The sequence below is a fragment of the Gadus chalcogrammus genome, chromosome 8 (genome assembly GCF_026213295.1).
Source record: "Gadus chalcogrammus isolate NIFS_2021 chromosome 8, NIFS_Gcha_1.0, whole genome shotgun sequence".
Taxonomy (NCBI): Eukaryota; Metazoa; Chordata; class Actinopteri; order Gadiformes; family Gadidae; genus Gadus; species Gadus chalcogrammus.
In genome coordinates, this window is record NC_079419.1 from 9,106,791 (window position 1) to 9,129,207 (window position 22,417).

General features: G+C 43.8%; 1 protein-coding gene across 3 annotated transcripts in view; it reads left to right on the plus strand.

Annotated features, from left to right (window-relative positions):
• The window catches only part of LOC130386930 (noelin-3-like), a 15,554-nt gene extending 8,439 nt beyond the window's left edge, over positions 1 to 7,115 (plus strand). For all 3 annotated transcript variants that reach the window (XM_056595796.1, XM_056595794.1, XM_056595795.1), the window contains exons 4-6: positions 1,188 to 1,407; positions 5,342 to 5,448; positions 6,438 to 7,115. In XM_056595796.1, coding sequence (XP_056451771.1) covers positions 1,188 to 1,407; positions 5,342 to 5,448; positions 6,438 to 7,115 — 1,005 coding nt within the window. The remainder of the gene's footprint in view (positions 1 to 1,187; positions 1,408 to 5,341; positions 5,449 to 6,437) is intronic.
• The last annotated feature ends 15,302 nt before the right edge of the window (positions 7,116 to 22,417 follow it).

Genomic DNA, 22,417 nt, shown 5'->3' on the forward strand with positions numbered 1-22,417 from the left:
GTAGTGTGGCCCTCCTCTGAAGCTGCCATTCTTTTTTTTTAAGGGCGGGTAAATCGATAAACAATTATTCCTGATTCAATTTACATAGACTGTGGCTGTGGTGTCGTCGGGACAAAGATACCCTCAAATTACTTTTAACAGAGTTTGAAAGTCAGCTCTTTGTTTGCTCCGGGAATAACAATTGATCAGTACTATTTTTCTGGTGAAACGATGGGATGGTGATAACGACGGCAGCACGTACAACTTGCTTGTTTGGTTCAACTGGATCAATGCGTACACCGTTTGAGTATGTTAATGTGCCACATTACCCGGAGTCACACGGGCAAACCTTTCCCCCTTCTCCAGCTGTTAACCTTTGTATCACATTCTTAGTGAAATCCACAATCGATACGAATGAATAAAACATTGTACATCCAAATGTCTTGCGTATGAGGTCACACATTCAACACATTCATCCGACGAGAGTCAGAGTTACACGATGAATGAACCTTTAAAACCGTTATAGCATGATAGCATAACTGCCTAAGTCATATTTTTGGCCAAATCGTGATATCTGCCTGTGATGACGCGGCTATTGGCGCGTCCTCACGCGTCCGTGTTGAGGCCGCACCGGGCATTTATCTGACATGCATTAACCCGTAATCAAGTATCTGCATAGTGTCTGCATATTGTGTGGGGTTTGGTGAATGATGCGATCGTGGGGCGGGTTTGTGTATGGAGTGGTTAAAAAGTAGAACTGCTCACCGCCGTGCTCAGCTGTGCGATCCCTGCGGCTTCTAGGAAGCGCGCGCCCGACGGGGGAGCTAGAAGGCAGAAGCTAGGCCATGCTCTCTGTATATGCTGAAAATGTAAATAAAAGTAATTTTTGCTGCACCACTGCCTTTTCTGCTGATTTCAAGACCGCTCGACATTCTACCCCTTGACACTGCCTAACTCTACTCTCCGAACGCTGTAATTCACTTTGCCTTTTAGTTTTTAAGAAAATTGTTCACACATCTGGTCACACCTACTGTATAGAAAAAAAAGTCACATGCGTGTGCCAAAAAACATTCCTTTTCTTTTTTTCCGAAAACCGGAAGAACAATTTTTGCAATTATACCACGAGGCTAACAACCAGTTGCAAGAGAATAATCCGGAAAACTGCTGGCCTCTCTCTCACTTCCCCCCCCCCCCCCGGTTCCCCCCAGGATCTGAAGGGTAAGATGGAGGCCCTGCAGCCCCTGATCCCCGTGCTGGAGCAGTACAAGACGGACACCCGGCTGGTCACGCAGTTCAAGGAGGAGATCCGCAACCTGACGGCCATCCTGATGGCCATCCAGGAGGAGATGGGCGCCTACGACTACGAGGAGCTCCAGCAGAAGGTGGTCAGCCTGGAGAGCCGCCTGCGCAGCTGCATGAGCAAGCTCGGTAAGAGAACCACGCACACGCACACGCGCACACACACACACACACACAGAGGCGCACGCACGCACACACAGACGTTCAGACACACACGCATGACGCCACACACGCACGCACAAACACATGTACACATGCATGCACGCACAGACACACAGACATATGCACACATATAGACACACACGCACAGACGCGCCCACACACACACAGACGCACAGACAGAGACTGAGATTCAGGCCGCTTCACTTTAGTTAAGTTCAGTTGTTCTCTGAACTTTTATGTCCAATTTTGAAACACTGGACATAAAACTAGCAAAGGGTATTATATTTATATATATAAGATATTGATTGAAAATTTTCGAGTTGACACATGAAATGTACTTCAAAAAGCTGTCTTTCGTTTCATTCAATTAGCATAATATCAAAGCTAATAAGGCTTATATGTAGGCCGGATGGTGTATACAAGATGAAGGGTTACGCTGCCCGTAGTCTCTGCCTCTTTGGTTGATTAGCACTACACCACTATCTGACTGGTCCTGAACGTCTGATACATAGAGCACTACACATCTCTCTGACTGGTCCTGAACGTCTGATACATAGAGCACTACACCACTATCTGACTGGTCCTGAACGTCTGATACATAGAGCCCTGCACCACTATCTGACTGGTCCTGAACGTCTGATACATAGAGCCCTGCACCACTATCTAATAAAAGATTAACAGCAACATTCCGACCCTATCGGGTCTTCTTCAGGCAAACGGTGCCTGAAGAAGACCCAATAGGGTCGAAACATAGCTGTTAATCTTTTATTAATAAATGAATATGGGAGCTTAAGCAGTGCTGCGGACGTCTGGTACATGGTCTGCAAAGAAACTGAGGACAAGATGATAATTCTCTACATTAAGAGTACATTAATTAACTAACACAATTACTTAACATTGTTAACTAATGGTCTTGTAATCATTGACTAATGGTGGTCATGATTACTATTGGTGTTTATGTTAACTAAGGTAATGGTGTTCATGTTAACCATGTATTAATTTATACATTATTTAATAGGGTTAGGGTTAACTGTAACCCACTACCAATGACCCCTATGCTACTGCTATATGATCATGCTTACCATTGTATTTACCACCATTAATTAATTATTGATTAATGTACCCTTATTGTGAAGTATAACAGACAAGATTCCCGATGACTGTCACTATTTTCCCCTAAACCATTACATTGTACCTTTCACAGTAGCAATATCATGTTGTTGTTGCACCGACAATACCATTATTACAGTGATGTAATGTGTAATGTGGTGCAGAGGATTTATGACTGAAGGTCAAAGGGTTCTCAGGCCTGCATTAGATCACTAATAAGGGGGGGGGGGGTTGTCCCTGGTGAAAATCGGCTCGCTTACATGTCCTTCCTGTTCGGCCTTGTGCGACTATACATTAAAGCCTGGAAAGCAGGACCTCCGTGCTTTGAGGGGTCATCAGTCAAGCCACTGCTGTATACATGCAATGAGTTGCAGAGGAAGTGGATGGAATACTAAAGCACAGACTGTGGCCAGGCCTTGGAGAAGCCGGGTAGAACTAAATACTATAAGATATTATGGCAAACCTCATGAATACATCATGAGCGAGATTTGCTTACCGTCTTTCAAGCTATTTTTTTTCATCCATGTATCCCGGCTTTCTACTGAAACTACATAAAAGTACATAAAACACCTGAACCCGGGAGATGGTGAAGGCATTCTTGTAAAACGATCGAGGATTCAGTTCAGGGTCTTTTATTTTCTAGCTCCCATTTATGCAATGACAGGAGCAGGACATTTGAGTGTTCATTTGTAATTATCACTCTGCACTCCAGATGGTCTGCCTTGAACCTTGAGCGTTTCTCATCTCAGCCGCTGCTCAGTCGTTTAGTCGGACGGCAGCACGTAGACCCCGGCTTGTTGCTAAAACATGACCCGTGTGTTGGGGTATGGGGTGTTTATCTGTGGGACCTTATCTCGGATACAGCAGTCTTACCGTTCTATAGCATAACTTCTGGGGGTCGGCTCAGAGTCTGGCCTGGGAGGCGAAAACTGAGTTGGGCAGAGTTACGGCATGTATCCCTGTTTCATTACGGAGATATTGTACTGCAAAGAATCGCACTCACAAGTGGCAACATGGAGCATTCGTAAAAAGTGTGTTTCTACATTGGCATGACAACACGTTTTTAATTTCAAACCTTGACAGACACCATCTTAGAGCGTGGGTGTTTTAGCCTTTCACCGGGAAAGTTAAATGAACAAGTGCCGGCCATGTTTATGCTGTTATCCAATTACACGCTAACAGATCCCCACCCATCAAGCAGCAAGATTGGCTGAAACAAATATACAGCGAAAGAAAGCCAAACTACTGTTCCCCCAAATTGAGCTGGTCTGCTATCAGACTTAAAGGTGACATATCATACAACTGGGTGTGAGTGTGATTAGCCGTTACAAGCCGTTTTTGAAAGTCTGCCTATTCTGACATCCCAAGTGGGCGTGTCCACCTCGATGTGTGCTGAGTAGATCGGCCAACCGGCCTACCCAGTGGACTGTAGCAAACGTTGCCCATCCATCCGTCATACATCTAGGTGGACACGCCCACTTGTGATGTCAGAAAAGGGCAGATTTTCAAACGGCTTGTAACGGCTAATCACACTCACACCTAGGGATGGGAATTGATAAGAATTTCACGAATCCGATTCCGATTCTGCTTATCGATCTGAATCCTTATCGATTCTCTTATCGATTCTCATTGGGTGAGAAAATAAGTACAAATGTGTTTGTTTGTATTAAATCTCTTTAATATCTGATCAGAAGTGCGTCTAGTATTAGGAAATTGTACATTTTCAAATCAATTGGTCTTGACAAAAAAATATATGTTTGGCTATTTAAGCGCAAATGCCATCATTATGTGCCATAAAACTAAAAACACAGACTGAAAACAGTCAAGTAAGAGCTTGTGCCTCTGGAATACTAACAATGCTCATTTGCATTCAACTTGTAACAAAATTCAACTGACATAAACAAAATGAAGTATTAGACAGAGATTTATTAGATGGGCCTACCTAATAAACCGTTGGAACACACAAAACCGGAAACCATAGCAACGCCGGTAAACATACCCCGAGAAGCCCAATCCCTATGAGAGCTCCCCACGCTACGGCCATCCGGAGGCGCACAGAGCTGTTGGCCGTGATATTATACATACAATTATATTATATTATATTATATACTATTATATATAGAGCTACGGGAGTCGCAAACGGTAACAATCACTTTCTCCTCCATGCTGCAGTTCACCCCGGACTGCACTGCACTGAGTTGGACGGTTGAACGCTGATTGGCTGTTACGTTACACACGTCACTCAGTTGTCACGCTGTTGAACGCTGATTGGCTGTCATCACGCGAAATTCGGGTCAAAGTTGAAATATTTCAACTCGAGCGATTTTGTCGCGGCATAAATCCTTGTGAACGCGCTCGCCTGTGCACGGCGAAAGTGTAGCGCGACAAATCAAAACTTGTCGCCGGTTTTCTCTCGCGATAAATTCGCCCGATACGCGTCTCTACATTCACTTTGTATGGGATCTTGTCGCCCCGTCGCGTTTGGTGTGAACGCACAATTCGCTTCTTCCTCTGCGGCGCCATGTTTGCTGCGTTCTGAACCAAAACAAAGCAGCGTGTGTGTGACATCATGACGCATTTGCGACAAGGAGCGGAATCGTTAAGCAGGCTTCCAATGAAGCAGGCTTGCAAGGAATCGGTTGACTCGGCGACGGGTCTGAACAATAACCGGTTCTGCATTCCCATCCCTACTCACACCTGGTGGGACAATATGTCACCTTTAAGATAAGTAAAAGTGTCATAGTGATCTGTTAGACTTGTGTGACCGATCTGGGTCATGATGTGTTCCCAGCGTGTGGCAAGCTGATGAAGATTACGGGCCCCTTGACGGTGAAGACTTCAGGGGCCCGCTTCGGAGCCTGGATGACAGACCCTCAGGCATCCCCCCAGAACAACAGGGTGAGTCGGTGGACGAGCGGGGCTGGCATGATTATTTTATTTAGATGCTCTCCTCTAATGCCGCGTTCACACTGTACACGTCTGTCGACGGACGACGGAGGGCGTGTCTGACGTATGGGGGACGCGATCTGATTGGCCAACGGATCGGTCACTACCTGAAAAGTTGAACACTTCTCCACTTTTTGAGGCAGGCAACGGAGTCAACCGAACGGATTGACCCACAATGCACTTCGAGGGCGCCCCATGCAAAGTCAATGAGATCTGTCGACGGACGTGTACAGTGTGAACGCCGCTTAACACATCATTACTTTTTTCAGACCAATCACGACACGGTGTTCGTTAAACATAACTGATGACCGGGCTTGTTTCAGCGAAATACATTGGATCAGGATCCGGTTACTCTAAATGTGGCTACCTGACGTATAGACGTGTAGGCTAGATCACATAAAAAAGACTGTGCAGTGTGCACGCCACTCATATGTCAATGCAGACCAGGGAATTGGTGCTTCCTGTGTCCTCAACCACCACCACAAGTCTTTGAAGCCCCTATGTTCAATCATTTACATACAACTGCTACCCTCCTGTGTTCCAAGAGGACATGTTTATTCAAAATGTCTTTGTTCTTACCTCCTCCTCTCCATCAAGCCTTCCTTCCTTTCATCCTTCCTTCCTTACTTCCCTGAACAGCAAACAATCCACAACAACAACAACAGCTACCACAACACTGGAGCCAATTATTCTACACACATCATATACAATACAAGAAGCAAAAAACACAAATATTTGACACAATAGTCACTCATACATACATATTTTCTATATTTTGCAATAGAATAGTTATCGACAAAAACAATTCTTTAAAAAACGTTGTTCTCCCTTCCTCCTGCTCAGACCCCCTCGTCGCTACATCCTCGTCTCCATCCCCAGTAGGGTCCTCATTAAAACCTCTCCACCAAACCTTCTAATCCCTCCTTCCGCCCTCGCCCCAGGTGTGGTACATGGACAGCTACACCAACAACCGCATCGTCAAGGAGTTCAAGTCCATGGACGACTTTGTGGCGGGGGTGGAGTCGCGGACGTACACGCTGCCCTTCAAGTGGGCAGGCACAAACCACGTGGTGTACAACGGCTCGCTGTACTACAACAAGATCAAGAGCAACATCGTGGTGCGCTACCACTTCGAGACGGGCAGCGTGGACATACAGCGCGCCCTGGAGTCGGCGGGCTTCCACAACGTCTACCCGTACTCGTGGGGTGGCTTCTCTGACATCGACCTGATGGCGGACGAGCTGGGCCTGTGGGCGGTGTACGCCACCAACGCCAACGCCGGCAACATCGTGATCAGCTGGCTGAACGCCGACACGCTGCAGGTGCTACGCACGTGGAACACCGAGTACTCCAAGAGGAACGCCGGAGAGTCCTTCATGATCTGCGGCACGTTGTACATCACCAACTCCCACCTGACGGGCGCCAAGGTGTACTACGCCTACGCCACGGCCACGTCGACCTACGAGTACACGGACATCCCCTTCCACAACCAGTACTTCCACATGTCCATGCTGGACTACAACGCGCGGGAGAGGGCGCTGTACGGCTGGAACAACGGCCACCAGGTGCTGTTCAACGTCACGCTGTTCCACGTCATCCGCACGGAGGACGACTCGTGAGGAAACAGCGGGGGGGGGGGGGGGGAGAGAGAGGTGTATCGTGGGAGAAAAAGGGGGCGTGGTTGGGAAGGAAGTGCTACTTGTGACTCTGTGACGTCAATCGATTTGGTTCATTTATTTAAATTATTTATTGGTTTTTTAACCGAGTAAATGTTTTGGTTGGTTTTGACGGTTTGATATTTATGTGTTTATTGATGTATTGATATTTTTGTTATGATTTACTTATTTATTTATTCCATGAAGAGATATACACCATTGATCACCAAAGTGGCTACATCTTATACATAATATAAAGCACAAACTCAACATATATATACATCCTTTTTTTAAGGTGAGCCTGGAGGCGTTGTTTTCTATTACCCTCAATATTATGCTGTCATGGAAACACAACATTTCAAATGCTACGGGGAGAAAAGCTGAATATCCAATTTGAAAAAATGTAATCCGAATGTACTTCTCTTAACGACATTGCTTGCATAATTTAGAGAATTCCTTCTTCCTATACAAGAAAGTATCAAATTGATGTCAAGCGGACACAATTCTATAACTAAATGTAGGTATCAAGTGAATCATCAGAAGTGAAAACAGTAGGGAGAAGGGCATGTGAAGATGTATTTTAAGTTAATGTATAGGGTTTCATTTAAAAAAAAAAAACACTTCGTATTCAATATTTGCCACTGACTGTTAAACTTAATTATTTCTCATTAATTCCTGTGCTATTAAAGTCTCTAATCACAAAAACATTGCTACCCTTTCATTTCATTTCAATATTTAAATTTTTCATTTCCTATATCCTTCTGTAATTAATCGTTAATGACCTGTATCGATACTTGGCTATTTTGTATTTTCCAGCAACAACTTGAGGAGAGGAAGTGTTTGCCTTATACCGCGTTGTACATTCTGCAAGTGGGCACCAGCTTGCGTACATGAATGTTGGCTATTACTCATAGTGTTTATACTGTAACTCTATAGCTGTGTATTTTGCATTTGCGAAAATATTGTCCATGCCTCACTCAACTATATCAGAAGCAATTTGTCATTGACGCCCAATAACACAAGATCAATATTGTGAGCAATTATTTGCGTGAATAACAAATGCTCAAAAAAAATAAAGTAATTTATGTTTTCATGGTGTTGCGTGGTTGTTGTTCAAGTGTTGTCTCAGAATGAACATCCGCCGCTGTCTGGCTGTTGTATCATGTGGTTAAGAGGAGCAAGTTACATATTCCACAGTAATATTTTAGCACAGCAACAGCCAGCCCATGTCCATTAGGGCTAGACTGGTAAACAGCAGCACTCAAATGGGCTTGTTAGTTTTCTCGGTCTGCCAGCATCAGAATATGACATTACATCACTGCAAGCCAATGGAAATGGAAACATTGTCAGCCAATGGAAACTTTTCTATTCATTAGGCACTCAAATGAATGGAATTGAACTGTGCAAGAAGCATTATGCATTAATTACGCAAAGATAGAGAACAGTACATTTTTTGTCGGATCAAGCTTATGGTTCTTGGCCCTTTATCACAGTGTCAGCCTCGAACTGATTCACAGCCTAACATTTGGTGACACCCCCTAACCTTAAGCCCTTAAATGGGCGTATGAAGTTGTGTGCTGCAGTTCTTAGGGCTCATCTGGAGAAGGGGAGGTGTGAGGACGCTGTGTATGTGTGATGACCCGCAGTGGTAGGAGACAGGATCAGCTGCCTCCATCACACACACACAAACACACACACACACACACTGTGATCACAGATACACGCAGGAGTACACATACACACACACACACGCACGCACGCACACGCACACACAAACAGCGATGGCTTCCACACCACTCGAATACTGCCTATTGCCAGCGGGGATCTACACACACACACACACACACACACACACACACACACACACACACACACACACACACACACACACAGTGCACACACACTCAGATGGAGATACAAACACACCCAGGCATCAAAATTACCACATAAATACTCTTTTAACACAAACACACACACACACCACGACACGTATGTAGTCATAAAAAGGTGCCAGATAAATACTGTCACTGCAAATCAGACCCACTCACACAAGGAAATATACAAGCATTTAGAACCAACTATTTGGGACACACAATGAGCACACACCCACCCACACAACATACAGAAACACACAACCCATCATACAAAAACACAAATAAACCCATCGCATACACGTTGCAGTCATACACACAGGCACATTAAACACACACACACACACACACACACACACACACACACACAGACACAAGTAAATGAAACAAGCATCTAATATCCCACAAACCAACAATTTGGGACACACAATGAGCACACACCCACCCACACAACATACATACACACCACACAAAACACCAATAGTCACAACTACCCATTGCATACATGATGCAGTCGTACACACACAGGCACATTAAACACACACAAACACACACACGCACAAACACACACACACACACACACACGGTAAGCAGCACACAGGTCGTGCCACGTCAGAGGGCGTGATCCAGCTGTGGGTCTGCTGCAGGCCAGATCGATGTGGCTCCACCGGTCAGACCGACAGGCAGCACCTTAACAAAAGGGCAGAGAGCCGGCCGGACCATCTGCCCGCCTTGGGCTGCTATGGATCTCTTGGGGCTGGGAGTTCTAGACTCTCCAGCATTTAAATATCATTGATTCAGAAGCCCCTCATCGCCGACTTCAAAACATCGCCCTTTGACAGGCTGGAGCGTCGGGAATTTGCATGCTGCCATAACTCCCTAATCTCACAACCTCAGCCAGGGAATAAGAATGAGGGAGGGAGAATTATCTGGAGACCCGCTACGGAGACCCTCACAGACGTCACATTCATTATTCATTCCCTTGCACCCTCTTATTAATTTCTGAGAGTCAGAGAGGAAGGGAAAACTATCCTGCTGTTTTCAGTTGCGCGGTGGTCATCCACATTTCATGCCGCACATAGAGGACTGCAGTTAAACTTCACGGGGCAGTAACTACAGTTATAAGACAAACTGTCACACTAAAGGATGTTTGTACCAGCATGTCAGAATACCAAGTGGAGGATGAAAAGCAATGCACTCAATAGAAACTGTGAGCCTGCATCAGAAATAGAAGGCGCTTTGAGACTCATGTGCACTTTACAAATAAGGCTGGATTATAGGCCTATTTCTTTCTCCAAAACTGGCAACAAAGACTGTTTGTGTATTTTTATAGACGAACACGGTTGCACATGGTATTGAGTTAAAGTGGTTATTTGATCATCCTCATCCTCCAGTGATTCAAGGTTTCTTAATTAATTGTTTTGTCTTTAGAAGAGGGGGCTGATGGGAGGGCTAAGTAACTTTCTTTCTATGACATCCAAAAACAATTATCCTGTTTGTTCGTGTGTGTCCTTATTTACATTGTGAGCAAATTCTGGCACGTCTAATCCTTGATTAGTTAAATAAACTGAATCAGTGAGGGATTTTATAATTAAAAAAGTAAGCACGGTGAGTGATTTAAAGGTACAAATAAAAGAGGCCTTAGGATTGAACCTTGGTGCACACCAAATGGCAACGTTTGTTCATTCAGATGCATCGCTACAAATGGAGACAAAGTTTTCCTCTTCTTGATGGCCAACATGACTTAAATAAGGTCCATACCTTAACATCCCATCCACCTTTACGAAAGTAAAGTGATAACCATTACTGTGTTTGTTCACAGTGAAAGTTTTATTTCTTAATTGTGACGTTGGAGTCTGTCTCAAGGGAGAGAATAAAAAGGGTCCTAATCAATGGCACACTTGTTCTTTCATGTCATATTCATCTGATGGAGAACTTTGAAAAGACAAGAATAAAAGGCACTGAAATATTAATTATAAACACATATATGCGGAATATATGTATGAGGAGGAGGGGGTGGGGGGGGTGGTGCCACACATCCACCTATTGGAGGAAGCAAAACAATATTTCTGATAAGGTAACTGATAGCAAGCAACGCTGCAAATCATCTTGACAAACAGTAATTCACCGGGCCCTCAGATAAAGTGGCTTTCAAATCTTTGAAAGCCACTATACACAATCAAATCAGATATGTAACAAGAAGCACAAAATTGTACGAAAAAAAGGAACACGTCCCCAGAAAATGTTATGAAGAGTTAATGAAAAAAGTAATGGCCATCTTAAAGGGATGATTTTATAAACCGCTCTCAGTTTCCAGACTGAGCCATGCGGTTGGTTGGAACTCAATTTCGCCGCTGTCTAGTGTGATGTTGTGAGATGGAGGCACGGAGGAGTGGCATCAGTAAGCAGTTTGGGACTGGCGGCGGCGGTGCCACTCGCTGATGTCTTTAAAGCAAGTGAGCTGTGGAGATTGAAGTCATTAAAGTTAACAGCCAGTGTTGGTGTGGAGCACTTAGTCCTTACATTCAAAGCAGCGTTATAACAAGGAGGGATTTAGGCTCTTTCAACGCCTCTCTCTCATTCCCCCCTCCTTCACCCCTTTATTCATGAATGAGGGAATAACGTGGAGAAGGAAAGCTCAGACAGGGCCACAGTAACGTAGTCCTGGGTACACCGTCAGGGTTCTGTAGCCGCAGTGACCCTGTCTGGCCTGTAGGGGTCCAGAAAATGGTCCAGAATTATGCCTTTGCAATTCCTTCTTTGTCTACAGGCTTTTTTTCTGGTTCAGGCCCATGGGCAGGGTCTTGTGGTTATGTGCTGCGTTAATGAATGCCTCTTTCTTCACCACTTTTCCTTTGTTATTCATCAAGCAGGCCTTCCTCAGTGTGGCTGTCTCTGCCAAGCTCACTGGAGAAATTGTCCTAACCTTTCTTCTATGATACTAGAAGCACAAAATAAGACACTTTTTTCAGAGTTTTTTAAATGAATAAATGGGACATATTGACTTTAGGCAAAATTTTACACATTTTGCATATTTGTTTTAAAATATTCACATTTATACACATGCAAGTTTTGAAGCTTTGTGTAGTTTGACGAGGCCGGTTTTGTTCTTCACTTCAATTTCATAAAGCAGTTTCAAAACAAAAAAGTTAGGGTGAAACAAGGAATAATTGCTTTAACAATATCTGCATTACCTTTAAAGATGAGGGCAAACTCCTCTTGCTTTCCCTCTGATGATAGTGACCAGCAAACTGCTTCCAAGGTGGTGTATGCTTGTTAAAAGGCTTTGTGGTCGTTCAGTTGTAATGAAGCAATTTGCTCTTCTATGTTTGCAAGGTTGTGAAAGTGGTCGTCTAGTACATCTCCAAAGATTTTCATTTACATAAATGTAATCTATCGCCGAATAAGGTTACACAATGGTGATTGAGCCTGTGGCCCACTGATGAAAGCCCTTGCATTTACAGTACTATGAATGTTAAGACCTGGATTTTGTTGGCAACATTATTGCCATGCATTCAGATCACAAGCGGCAGAGTTAATGTGTTTTCCATCATTATGTTCCCTCAGAAAGTGTAGGACTCGCTATTCAGCTGGTACTGTTGCCGCCAAAGAAACGCATAGGTCTTTGAGATGCCTCATAATGCACACCGTGGGCCCTATTTCAACGGTCTGAAACGCAAGTGAGAAGCGCCAAGCGCAAGTAGCTTTGTGGGCGGTTCTATGGCGATGTCGCTATACCAGCGCAAAACTAAAAAGGGTTGGTCTGAAGTAGCCTAATTACCCGTAGGTTTGGTTTGGGCGTAGCGTGCAATAAACCAATGAGAGTGCCAGCTCCCATCCCCTTTAAGAGCCATGAGTGCATTTGAATCTGACAAGTTGATATTTTGACAGCGCGTCTGCAGTCTCCGATGAGACAGATGCACGTGCATTTCAAACTTCAAATGGCTCAGTTTATGGCCAAATAATATGGCCTAATTCACACATGGAATAAGGTTTTCTTCCACAATTTCAGAAATACTGACTCAAATAAATTTCGGCAAAGAAAACTTAACACACATATGATATGCGGTAACTGTGGTTCAATTTAATGATCTACGCAATACATTATAATCATCGTTTCTTATCAGTATTGTATGCATCATCGTTATCGACTTGTGTTCCTAATATGCATGTGTCCCCCCGTTAATATACATTGCCATGGACTGTATTATGCGTTACGTGTTTAGTTTGCGTGTGTTTAAACAGATGGACGCACACATGCTCGCCCGCATTCATTAATTATTTTACACATACACACACGCGCGCCAGCATTCATTCATTCTTTTTAACACTCAGTCGCGGCAAAACAATGTTTTCTCATGATCAAATACTCATCAATCATAAAAGTTATGGGCATGTACACGATGTCTGTGTCAAGAAAATATGTGTTTGCTGTACGGTGTTTGCAGATGCATTGATTTAAAAGTACAACTTATTACCGCTGTATCAGCTGTTCTTTCCCAAATAATTTACCAAGAATGTGTGGTATAGGTAGATGAGAGAAGCAAAGTGTATGCGTGAGCTGCACAAGCAGCATTATGCATGCGCCCTTAAAATAGCATCTGAACAATGCGCCACTGACTTTAAACCAGGTATTCCTGGTTTGTGGCGCAAGTGGTTTCTGAAACTGCAAAATAGCACCAGGAGAGAAAAGAACGCTCTGCGCCAGTTGCAAACTAGCAACGACACATGCGCCAGTAAGAATGTAAATTGCGCCGGATGCAAGATAGGGCCCCATGAGCTTCTAATTGCATATTTCTTGTTGAGATGGAAACCCAAGCCCTAATCCAAGATGTCAAGAAGATTTGTACTTTTTAATTATTTATAAAGTTTGTGTGGGTCTGTGTGTGTTTTTGCATGATATACAATCCGGCATGCACAGACTCAAAGACACACACACGCACGCACACACAGACACTCGAATATATCACACTGTGTAATTAGTTTCCATCCAGATGACTAGAGATGGAAATTAATTATTGATTATTCTGATCTTTTAGAAAATACTTATTTGACAATAAGGGTTGGTAAACAACAATAATTTGATATCTTTTCGAGTAATATAATAACAGACACGCAGTGGCCAAGATCCTTCATGTGCATTTTACAATCTAGTTATCGTGCCAAAACAATTAATTATACAACTCTTAGAGAGATGAGTGAGGGACTTTAACCACAAATTTAACGATGCAAATTCAGCACGCTGCACCTATAGTACCCTTCATTTATTTATACTAAATATATGTATTTATGCATGGTCTTTCTGTTGGGAGGGTGTTTTACTAGTCTTTAGCATTTCCCCTAGTCATCTCGTCTCCTAATCCCTCCAAAGGCAATTATTGATGGGATCCGTGTACCAGTGAATAAAGACTGGAGACGTTCTATCCCTGTGAGCTGCTTCAGAGGATCAAAGTTTAGACTCAGACTGATCTCCACACTCAAGGAACAACACCATCAAGGCGGGCCGGAGGACAGCACAGGCAGAGGAATACTGAAGTGAGAATGACGTCACTTTACAGTTTTTTTTACAGTTTTGTTTACCCACAAAGAGTAGTTTGAGAAGTGGAGTCATTCACCTGAGAGTCGGGCAAGATAGGACAAACGGGCAGAGAGGAAGTCAGACAAGCAGTCAGACAGGTAGACGGAAGACAGACAGGTAGAGGGTAAGGCACACAGTCCAAAAGGTTCTATAGTCCTGTGTCATTCAGGCATGGGGGCTAGAGAACAGGGGTCTCATTTATAACTTTTTATAGACCCCAGACCGCCCTCAAAGCACACACCAATCACTACAGTTTATCAAATACGAGGCGGGTTTGATACCATGGCGCTCTATGGGAGTGCGGTCAAGGCACTTTCATAAACAAATCCAAGATGGCGTCAGCTTATGTGTCACTATTTTCATTGCTCTGATTAACTGTAGGTCTATTAACTTGCATCCAAGGGCATTTTGGTTTTTGGGGAGGCTGATAACGGCCCTTGGATCTATAAAAACAGACTCGACGGGAGAATGTGTGCATCTGTACATGAACTCTGGTCCACGCAATATATTAACATTTTGGAGACAGAGGGAATTGCGATGCAGATGGTGAGGTGTTGAATTGAAACCACAGATAATTGAACTGACTATCAAATGTAAATCAAAGATCCACATGACATTATCGTAAACATTAAAACCAGCGGTTATATTTGACTTGTCGTGAGCCAAAACTATTCCGTAAGCACCTTGCAATTTAACAAAGATACAGCCCAAGCCTGCTCAAATCTGTAATCAAAGCCTGCTCAGTATTTCATCAGTGCTCTCTCACCATCACGTACGTCCGTCCCCCCCCCCCGTCCCCCCCCGGGAGCAGTGGAGAGGGATCGACTGTAGTAACTGACTGATGAAATAATCATCAGTTTCGGCAATCCAAGAGATTACATCAAATAGCTTTAAAGAATTGCAGAACAGAGTGCCAATAGACTAAAATGTATTCTAATACCGTGTATATATCATGAAGTTTGATTTCAGTTGTTTAATCATTTTTGTGTGCAAAATAGGTGCAGGGAACTCGACTGTGAGTCATTAAACCCAGGAGAGACGTGTCGCCATATGCTGCATATTCTCTTGTTTATGAACAGCTGCTGCGGCCACCAAACAATAAGCTTTCTGATCTCCACCTCACCCCTAATTACTTCGATTTCATTGTCAGAGACATTCTTTTCTTCGTCTTCCACTCGGCTGTTGCCATGATTACCCTTAGCGTGCGATTGATCAGCAGGCTCATTGATACGAATCAATGTTCCTGTGCTGCTCAGCATTGACCGTTGATGGTTGATTTGGCCGTGTAAAGAGCAGGATCTGAGGCTGATCCACGTGCCCGCATGACCAGTTGGACTGGGATTTATAACGGACTAACCTCCTGCAGGTGTGAATTGGCACGGTTGTGGACACGTACACTTAATAAGTAAAATGAATCGCACACCACATTTCATAAATAAGGTCCTGATCATCAATTCATCCAATCTACTGAACCACCGGTCGGGCATGGCCCCTATTACTCTATTTACTGTGGAGGTCAACGGCTGGTTCTCATCCTTTCCCTCTGTGCTGTCTGCCCAGCGCTGCCCTCATCCCTTATCTGTGTGCACACAGGGCCAAGGGTCTGGCCCTGTGAAGGATCTGGCTTCATAAACCTGCGAAGAGCCCCAGACTGGCTCAACTTGGCTAGACTTATAGGTTCCTGCAATCAATCTATTTCTTTGTATTTCCGGTACGGGTACGCATTTGCTGGGTGATTTCAGCACGGATATGTTGATATGATGTTAAGAGGCTGGTATACATTATTATTATTATTATGCATTATACATTACCCCTGCTGGCTGTATTATACGCTTGGTTTCTCGGAATGAAACAACGCAACACTGGAGCACCGACGCGTTTGTGTATATGTGTGTGTGCGCTTGTGTGTGGGTACTCAAATGTGAATATGCGTTTGGAAACTTAGAATGTCAGTAAGCATGAATATTTAGAACAATAAATTGGCTTAAAATGTTAAAAATATATATTTATACAACTATTATGTTTGATGACAATTTATGTTTTCCGCCAGCCCTAAGCCTAACCTTATTCACCACTACCACCAGCCCCACCAGAACCGCCGCACTGAGGATGAGCAGTGGAGCGCGGTGGGCCAGAGATTGATCTGTGCCGGGCCCCCTGCAGCCCTGGGAGCTCGTACTGCGCCCGGAGACGAGGAGATTGTGTTTATTCTGCTGGAGGGAGAATGACTCCCAGGGCCGGGGGGGGATAAAAGGAAACATTTTTTTTGTACAATGATCTGTCTGGAATGGGCTGACGCGCACGCATTGAAACACACACACATACACACACGCACTCACGTGCACGTACACAGGCACGCGTCATCCATACAAACACACACATAAATATAAATACAACCACCCAAACACACACAACAACAAACAACGCTGAATTTCTTTCTTATACACCCATCCACTAAACTAAATGGAAGCTTGTGAATGAAGGCAACGATGTTGGTAACTCTGATTTTAGTTTGTCATTTATCATAGTGTGTACCAATTTGTTCAAGGCTTTTGTGTACGACAGGCCTGAACTTTCAAAGGTCTTTGATTCGATGAGTGTCAGGACATTTACAGAACGCATATTGAATATATGCTCTGCATGTAAGGTTGGATGTATGACCCTCCTCTTCAGTGTTTAAAACTGATACATTAATTATTAATTATTAATTAATACATTAATGAATGTATACAGGAAAAAATATATCATTGAATAGTCACCACCTTTTAAATTTAGCATATGGTCATTATTTGTTTATGGGCTTATAATGTCAAATGTCATATTGTCCATGCAAAATATGGAAATAAAAAAGAAAAGAATGAAATATTGGCTTGATTATGAATCGCAAGTAACACTTCTGCGGAGTCCATGATCACAAGTTGACGGTCACATATTGCTGGTGAGAATTGATATTGAGATAAGAAAGAAGAACCTTACTGTTCTTACATTAAAATTCGAAAAACAAAACTGTTTGGCTGCAATTTTACAAATGTAACCGAAAGGCCAGGCAGAGCCATTGAGGGGGAGCCAATTCGATTTGTATCTGTAATTCATCATATTATACTGACAAACAACAAAGTTGTTTACAAGAAATCCCCCTTCACCCAGCCTAGCAGAAAAAATGCAGTCCAAATCCAACAAAAGATATTGCATTCTACGTCGGAACATTATACGAGAGAAAAGGTGCCTACTTTCTGTGTGGCTTTGTTTTTTTTTTACTAATCTAAAAAAAACATTTTTCTTGTTTCAACTTGCCAATGGATGCCTTAGATGCATTCATGAATCCATATATAATTGATGGATCAGCAACAATTCTTCTGAAACATGTGCAACTGTCCATACTTACAAGATAAATTATCTTAATTAGAGGCTGAGTTCTGATAAAATGCCTTAAACCAGGAGGAGAGGCCAAGCCTTAAGCCAATGCTTTTAATGAATATATTTCTCATCCACCTAATAGCTCACTATTTCTCCAGAGCACCTTGGCCTGGGATTTATGGTAATCAGGAGAGTAGGGAAAGTCAATGTGTTCTGTCTTCAACAGTTAAGCGCCTAGCGCTATACAGGGAACCGGTGGAAAATATTTGTTAGGACCGGTTCAATCCGATGGAGTTCACAAGTTCAACTGCTGACTCCTCGCCAAAAAGTGACTAATTTCGGACAGAAGTACCAGCACGAACAGGCAAACATGCAAATTAGACAAGGACGGACGGACGAAACATTGGCGCTGGTCACCCGTTAAGTCATACGCCTGGAGATCCATCTACAAGGGTGCACGAATGGAAACCCTAATGACGAACACAATTATTCTATTGATTAGAGCCGGCTTGTTTATGGTTCCACGGGGCGTATGTGAACGCGAACACGCCACAAAGCACCTACCCAGTGGCAGTGCCTTCTCGTATAAACTTGAATAAAAAAAAATAAAAAGTGTTGCTCTTCTCCTCTTACACTTCTTCTGCGGCTCCAACTCTATCCCGGCGCTTAGATGACTGTCGTGTTCCATTAGGTCCCTATTGAGTGTGCTTTTGAGACCGTGATATTTTTATCTATGTACTCTATATGCAAATGAGGATCACGTGTCCCCCGTGTTCCCATGACCCGGGTTCCGTCGGGAAAGCAGAGAAGAGAGGGGAAAAGCGACAGGAGCAAGGAATATTTACAACGAGGGGGGGGGGCTATGGTGATCGATTTAGGGATAAAGATTCATCCAGCTGAATTGCATATTTGAACGGTTATTTTGAGCACGTATTTACCTGCATCACGTGTGACGTTCATAGCCAACAACAACATATGCTGCTAAAGCTGATGGCACTCTCACATGGCCTCATACAAGACATGACCTCTTAGTCTGAAACAGCAGGTCGCCGGACAAGTTAAGGAACGCACACACAATTGTAAGAAACAAAATTTCCTATTCACGGGTCGATAAATATCAGCCGCCAAGCTCTGTGCCGTAACTATCAGCCATTTTTCAGGCCGATAGAATTTGGTCAAAACAAAACAACTGTGCATCACGTGGGTGTGTGAGACGCAGGGTGTATAATAAGAAGTGTGAGTGAGGGAGGGATAAATATTTGTTGAAGGCTCCTCCTGGGATCCTCTTCCGCCTCTTCGGAAAAGATAGGAACGCACGTGCATGTGTTGGAAAGCAGACGCACTGCACTTTAAACAGCCGTCTCCATCGGCCCGGCTCTCTGAGAGTCTAGCAGTACCTTCTCAGCCCACACAATCCTTTCCTCTCACCCCTTCCAGCCCTAGGCCTGCTGAGCTAGGCTTGTGGACTGATTTTGGATAATAGAGATGTTTTGTTTTATTTATACATGTGTGGTGTGATTATGTTGATGGGACCGTCTGCAGCCTGCATCTTTAAAAGCTCTTTCATAAGTGTGTCTTCAGAATGATTCATAGTGCATTTAAATCCTAACTGTAGTCTAAGTTGTTTTTTCATGAGCAACAGATCTGAAATGACTTGATTTCATCATATCAACCTATGTATTCAGTCATTTGTTGTTTGTCTGTAGTATCTGAATTTATTTTGTAGTATCTTAAATAATTAATGGAGAATCGACTTGTAATTGTTAATTCCTTAGGTTGGCCGAATTCCAAAAACGATAGTTTATCAGAGCTACAGGGAAAGTAGGGAAAGAAGAAATCAATGGTTTTTTTTAAGAGCTGCAGCAGACTTTTAAGAACAAATCCCTAGTCTCAGAAGGCACCTCTCAGGAGGTCAAAGAGGGAATGACAAAAATCCATTATCACTTGCTTTTTCTAAACAGAAACCCCCATACAATGCCTATTGGGATAGCATTAACGCAAACACACCTTAAGGGGCAACTTGATTTGTCCTCCACAAAATAGGTGGCAGTATAATTCCAAAAAGTCCCCTCACTCTCCTTCCCCCATTAAACTCCTTCCCCCTGCGTAAAATACATCACCTCACTGAATAGCGTAAAACGTACTGTTTACAATGCATCTGTGCTATGAGATCGTAAAGTGTTTATCATTCAAGTGATCCGTGCAGTCAGAGGCATTTCAGTTTTCAGGGTTCTTTTGACATGATTGACAAGAGGTGAGAAAAAGTGTTTTACCGGTTCTGGCCAGTCCTAGCTGCAGACTTGAGTTAACATCTCTGCAACGCAATACATAGATGCACGTAAATACCCAATACTTTGACGTCACGTCCAAACTGATATTTATTCATATTCTGTTGATAATTGTGGTTGGTTGTTATAAATGAATAATCGTACATATCGCACCTTTAAGAGTTGCTGCATACCATTCCCTGGTCCCTGGAGCTGCCTGTACCAGGTGTACTTGGACAATGTGGACCGGACTAATTATACTATCCGTTATCTCATTCTAAACAGAGAGAATTAAAAGTTGCCTATAGGGATAGCATTTATGCACCCTCGCTTCATGTTGCCAGATGTTGTTTTACAGCGCCGTTATCAAGTTGTCCATTAAAATTTTTATATTTACATTGATGACATTGCGCTATCTTGTTTTTTTCACATTTGGTGCATGAGCGTTTTATTTGTTGATTGACTTACCCCTGTGGCGTGATTGCAGCTCCTATGATCACAATGCTTTTTAGTGAGAAGGGGGCCAAATCATCAGCCGAATGAATAAAGCGTCAATTGAGTTCATGATAGATTTAAGGAAAGGGTTGATTGCATCAGTTATTCTGCTGAGGAGCCCGGCTTGGATACATGCTGCCCCGAGCCGGCAGCATGCCTGAAGGAGCCCACAGCCACCTGTCAATCACCGGCTAAACCGTTGTCATCTCCTCCCCAAAAAATGCATCATGTCCTGAATGGCGACTGAGGAAAAGAAAAGCTCACAGGGGAAAAAGCTAAGCGTATGGCTAGATCTGTGGTATAAATCTGAATGGATTTGCATTAGCAGGCGCAATGGAGGTTAGAATGGTATTCATCCTCCAGCCCGGTCATGGAGCATGGAGTGAGCGGCCACCCAGCTCTATGCGGAGCGCCTCTACTCAGTCTGAAGTCTGTGGAGAGCCGCAGTGAGACCGCAGCCTCACTTCTTAGAGTTGGATGCTATCCAAAACACTCTGGATGGGAGACCCCCCGCTGGGGAACGCCTGATAGAGAATGTCCCCCATGGGAGCCGCGGGGGAATGTGGTCCTTTATGACCTTGTCTACACAGCAGGGGTGGACCCACAATGATGAAGAAAAGGAAATGAAGAGGAAAAGATTGAGAGAGAGACACACACACACAGACACACCGACACACCGACACACACACACACAGCCTGATAGATGTACAGATAGTTCTGTTTCCTATAAGGTTTCCCTATAGATGTAGTTCTGAGCGTATCTTTTAAAGACGCCACGTGGCTAACAGTTCGCCGGCCTCTGCCTTTCGCCTTCAATGTTATCCGATAAGCTGCAGTATTATGAAGAGCGTCTGCTGCGACTCTATCTCAACCAGTCTCAAACCTCACATTGAAAGGCCGTTCACCTTCAGCAGCGCCCGTAAGCTCTCGGTGCTGTGCGAGGACTTGGGAGAGACATGGGATCAGCGAGACATGCACATGCTTTCAGTGTTGCAGCGCTGGAGTGCAGAGATCACATTCAGGGAATTGTTTTGATTCACGAGGGTCTTGCACTCGCTCTGCCTTGCTGTGCCTAAGGGCCCCTTAATCCTTCTGCTCTTGGGTGATTTTTTCCCATTCTATCTTTCTCTCTCTAGTGTTCTCTCTCGCTTACTTTTCCCCCGCTTTTCTGCTCTTCCATTACCATTTTAGTATTGGCTGCACCAAGTGACACTTCACTTGCCAACACTACGGTTGGGTTAAACTGTCAAATTTATATTTCTGCGGAGGCGTTCCACGATCTTCAAGTTTTTCTGGTGTCGGGCCTGTCTTGCATACATGGAAAGGCAAGAACATTGAACTCATGAGGATTGAGAAATAAGGGGGGCCACATGAGTGATGTAAGAGGGCCCCTCTGCACAGCAGGGCTTAACACTTTCTAATGAGTCTGAGGCCCTTTGCTTCATGATCGCCTATGGTGAGACACGGGCCCCTACTGGTTGGGGGCCTGTCGGCATTCGCCAAATCCATCCACTGTTGGATGCTAATAATACATGGTAGCCAAGACTAGTGTGAAGCAGCAGGCCACGAGACTTGGGGCAGAGTAAAAGTATTTTCTATGGCAACCATACCATAGGGTATAATTCTAATATTAAAACTCATGTAAATCTATGCGTAGACCCAATCCTTCAGTGTATCAGATCCACTTGTGGTAATGGT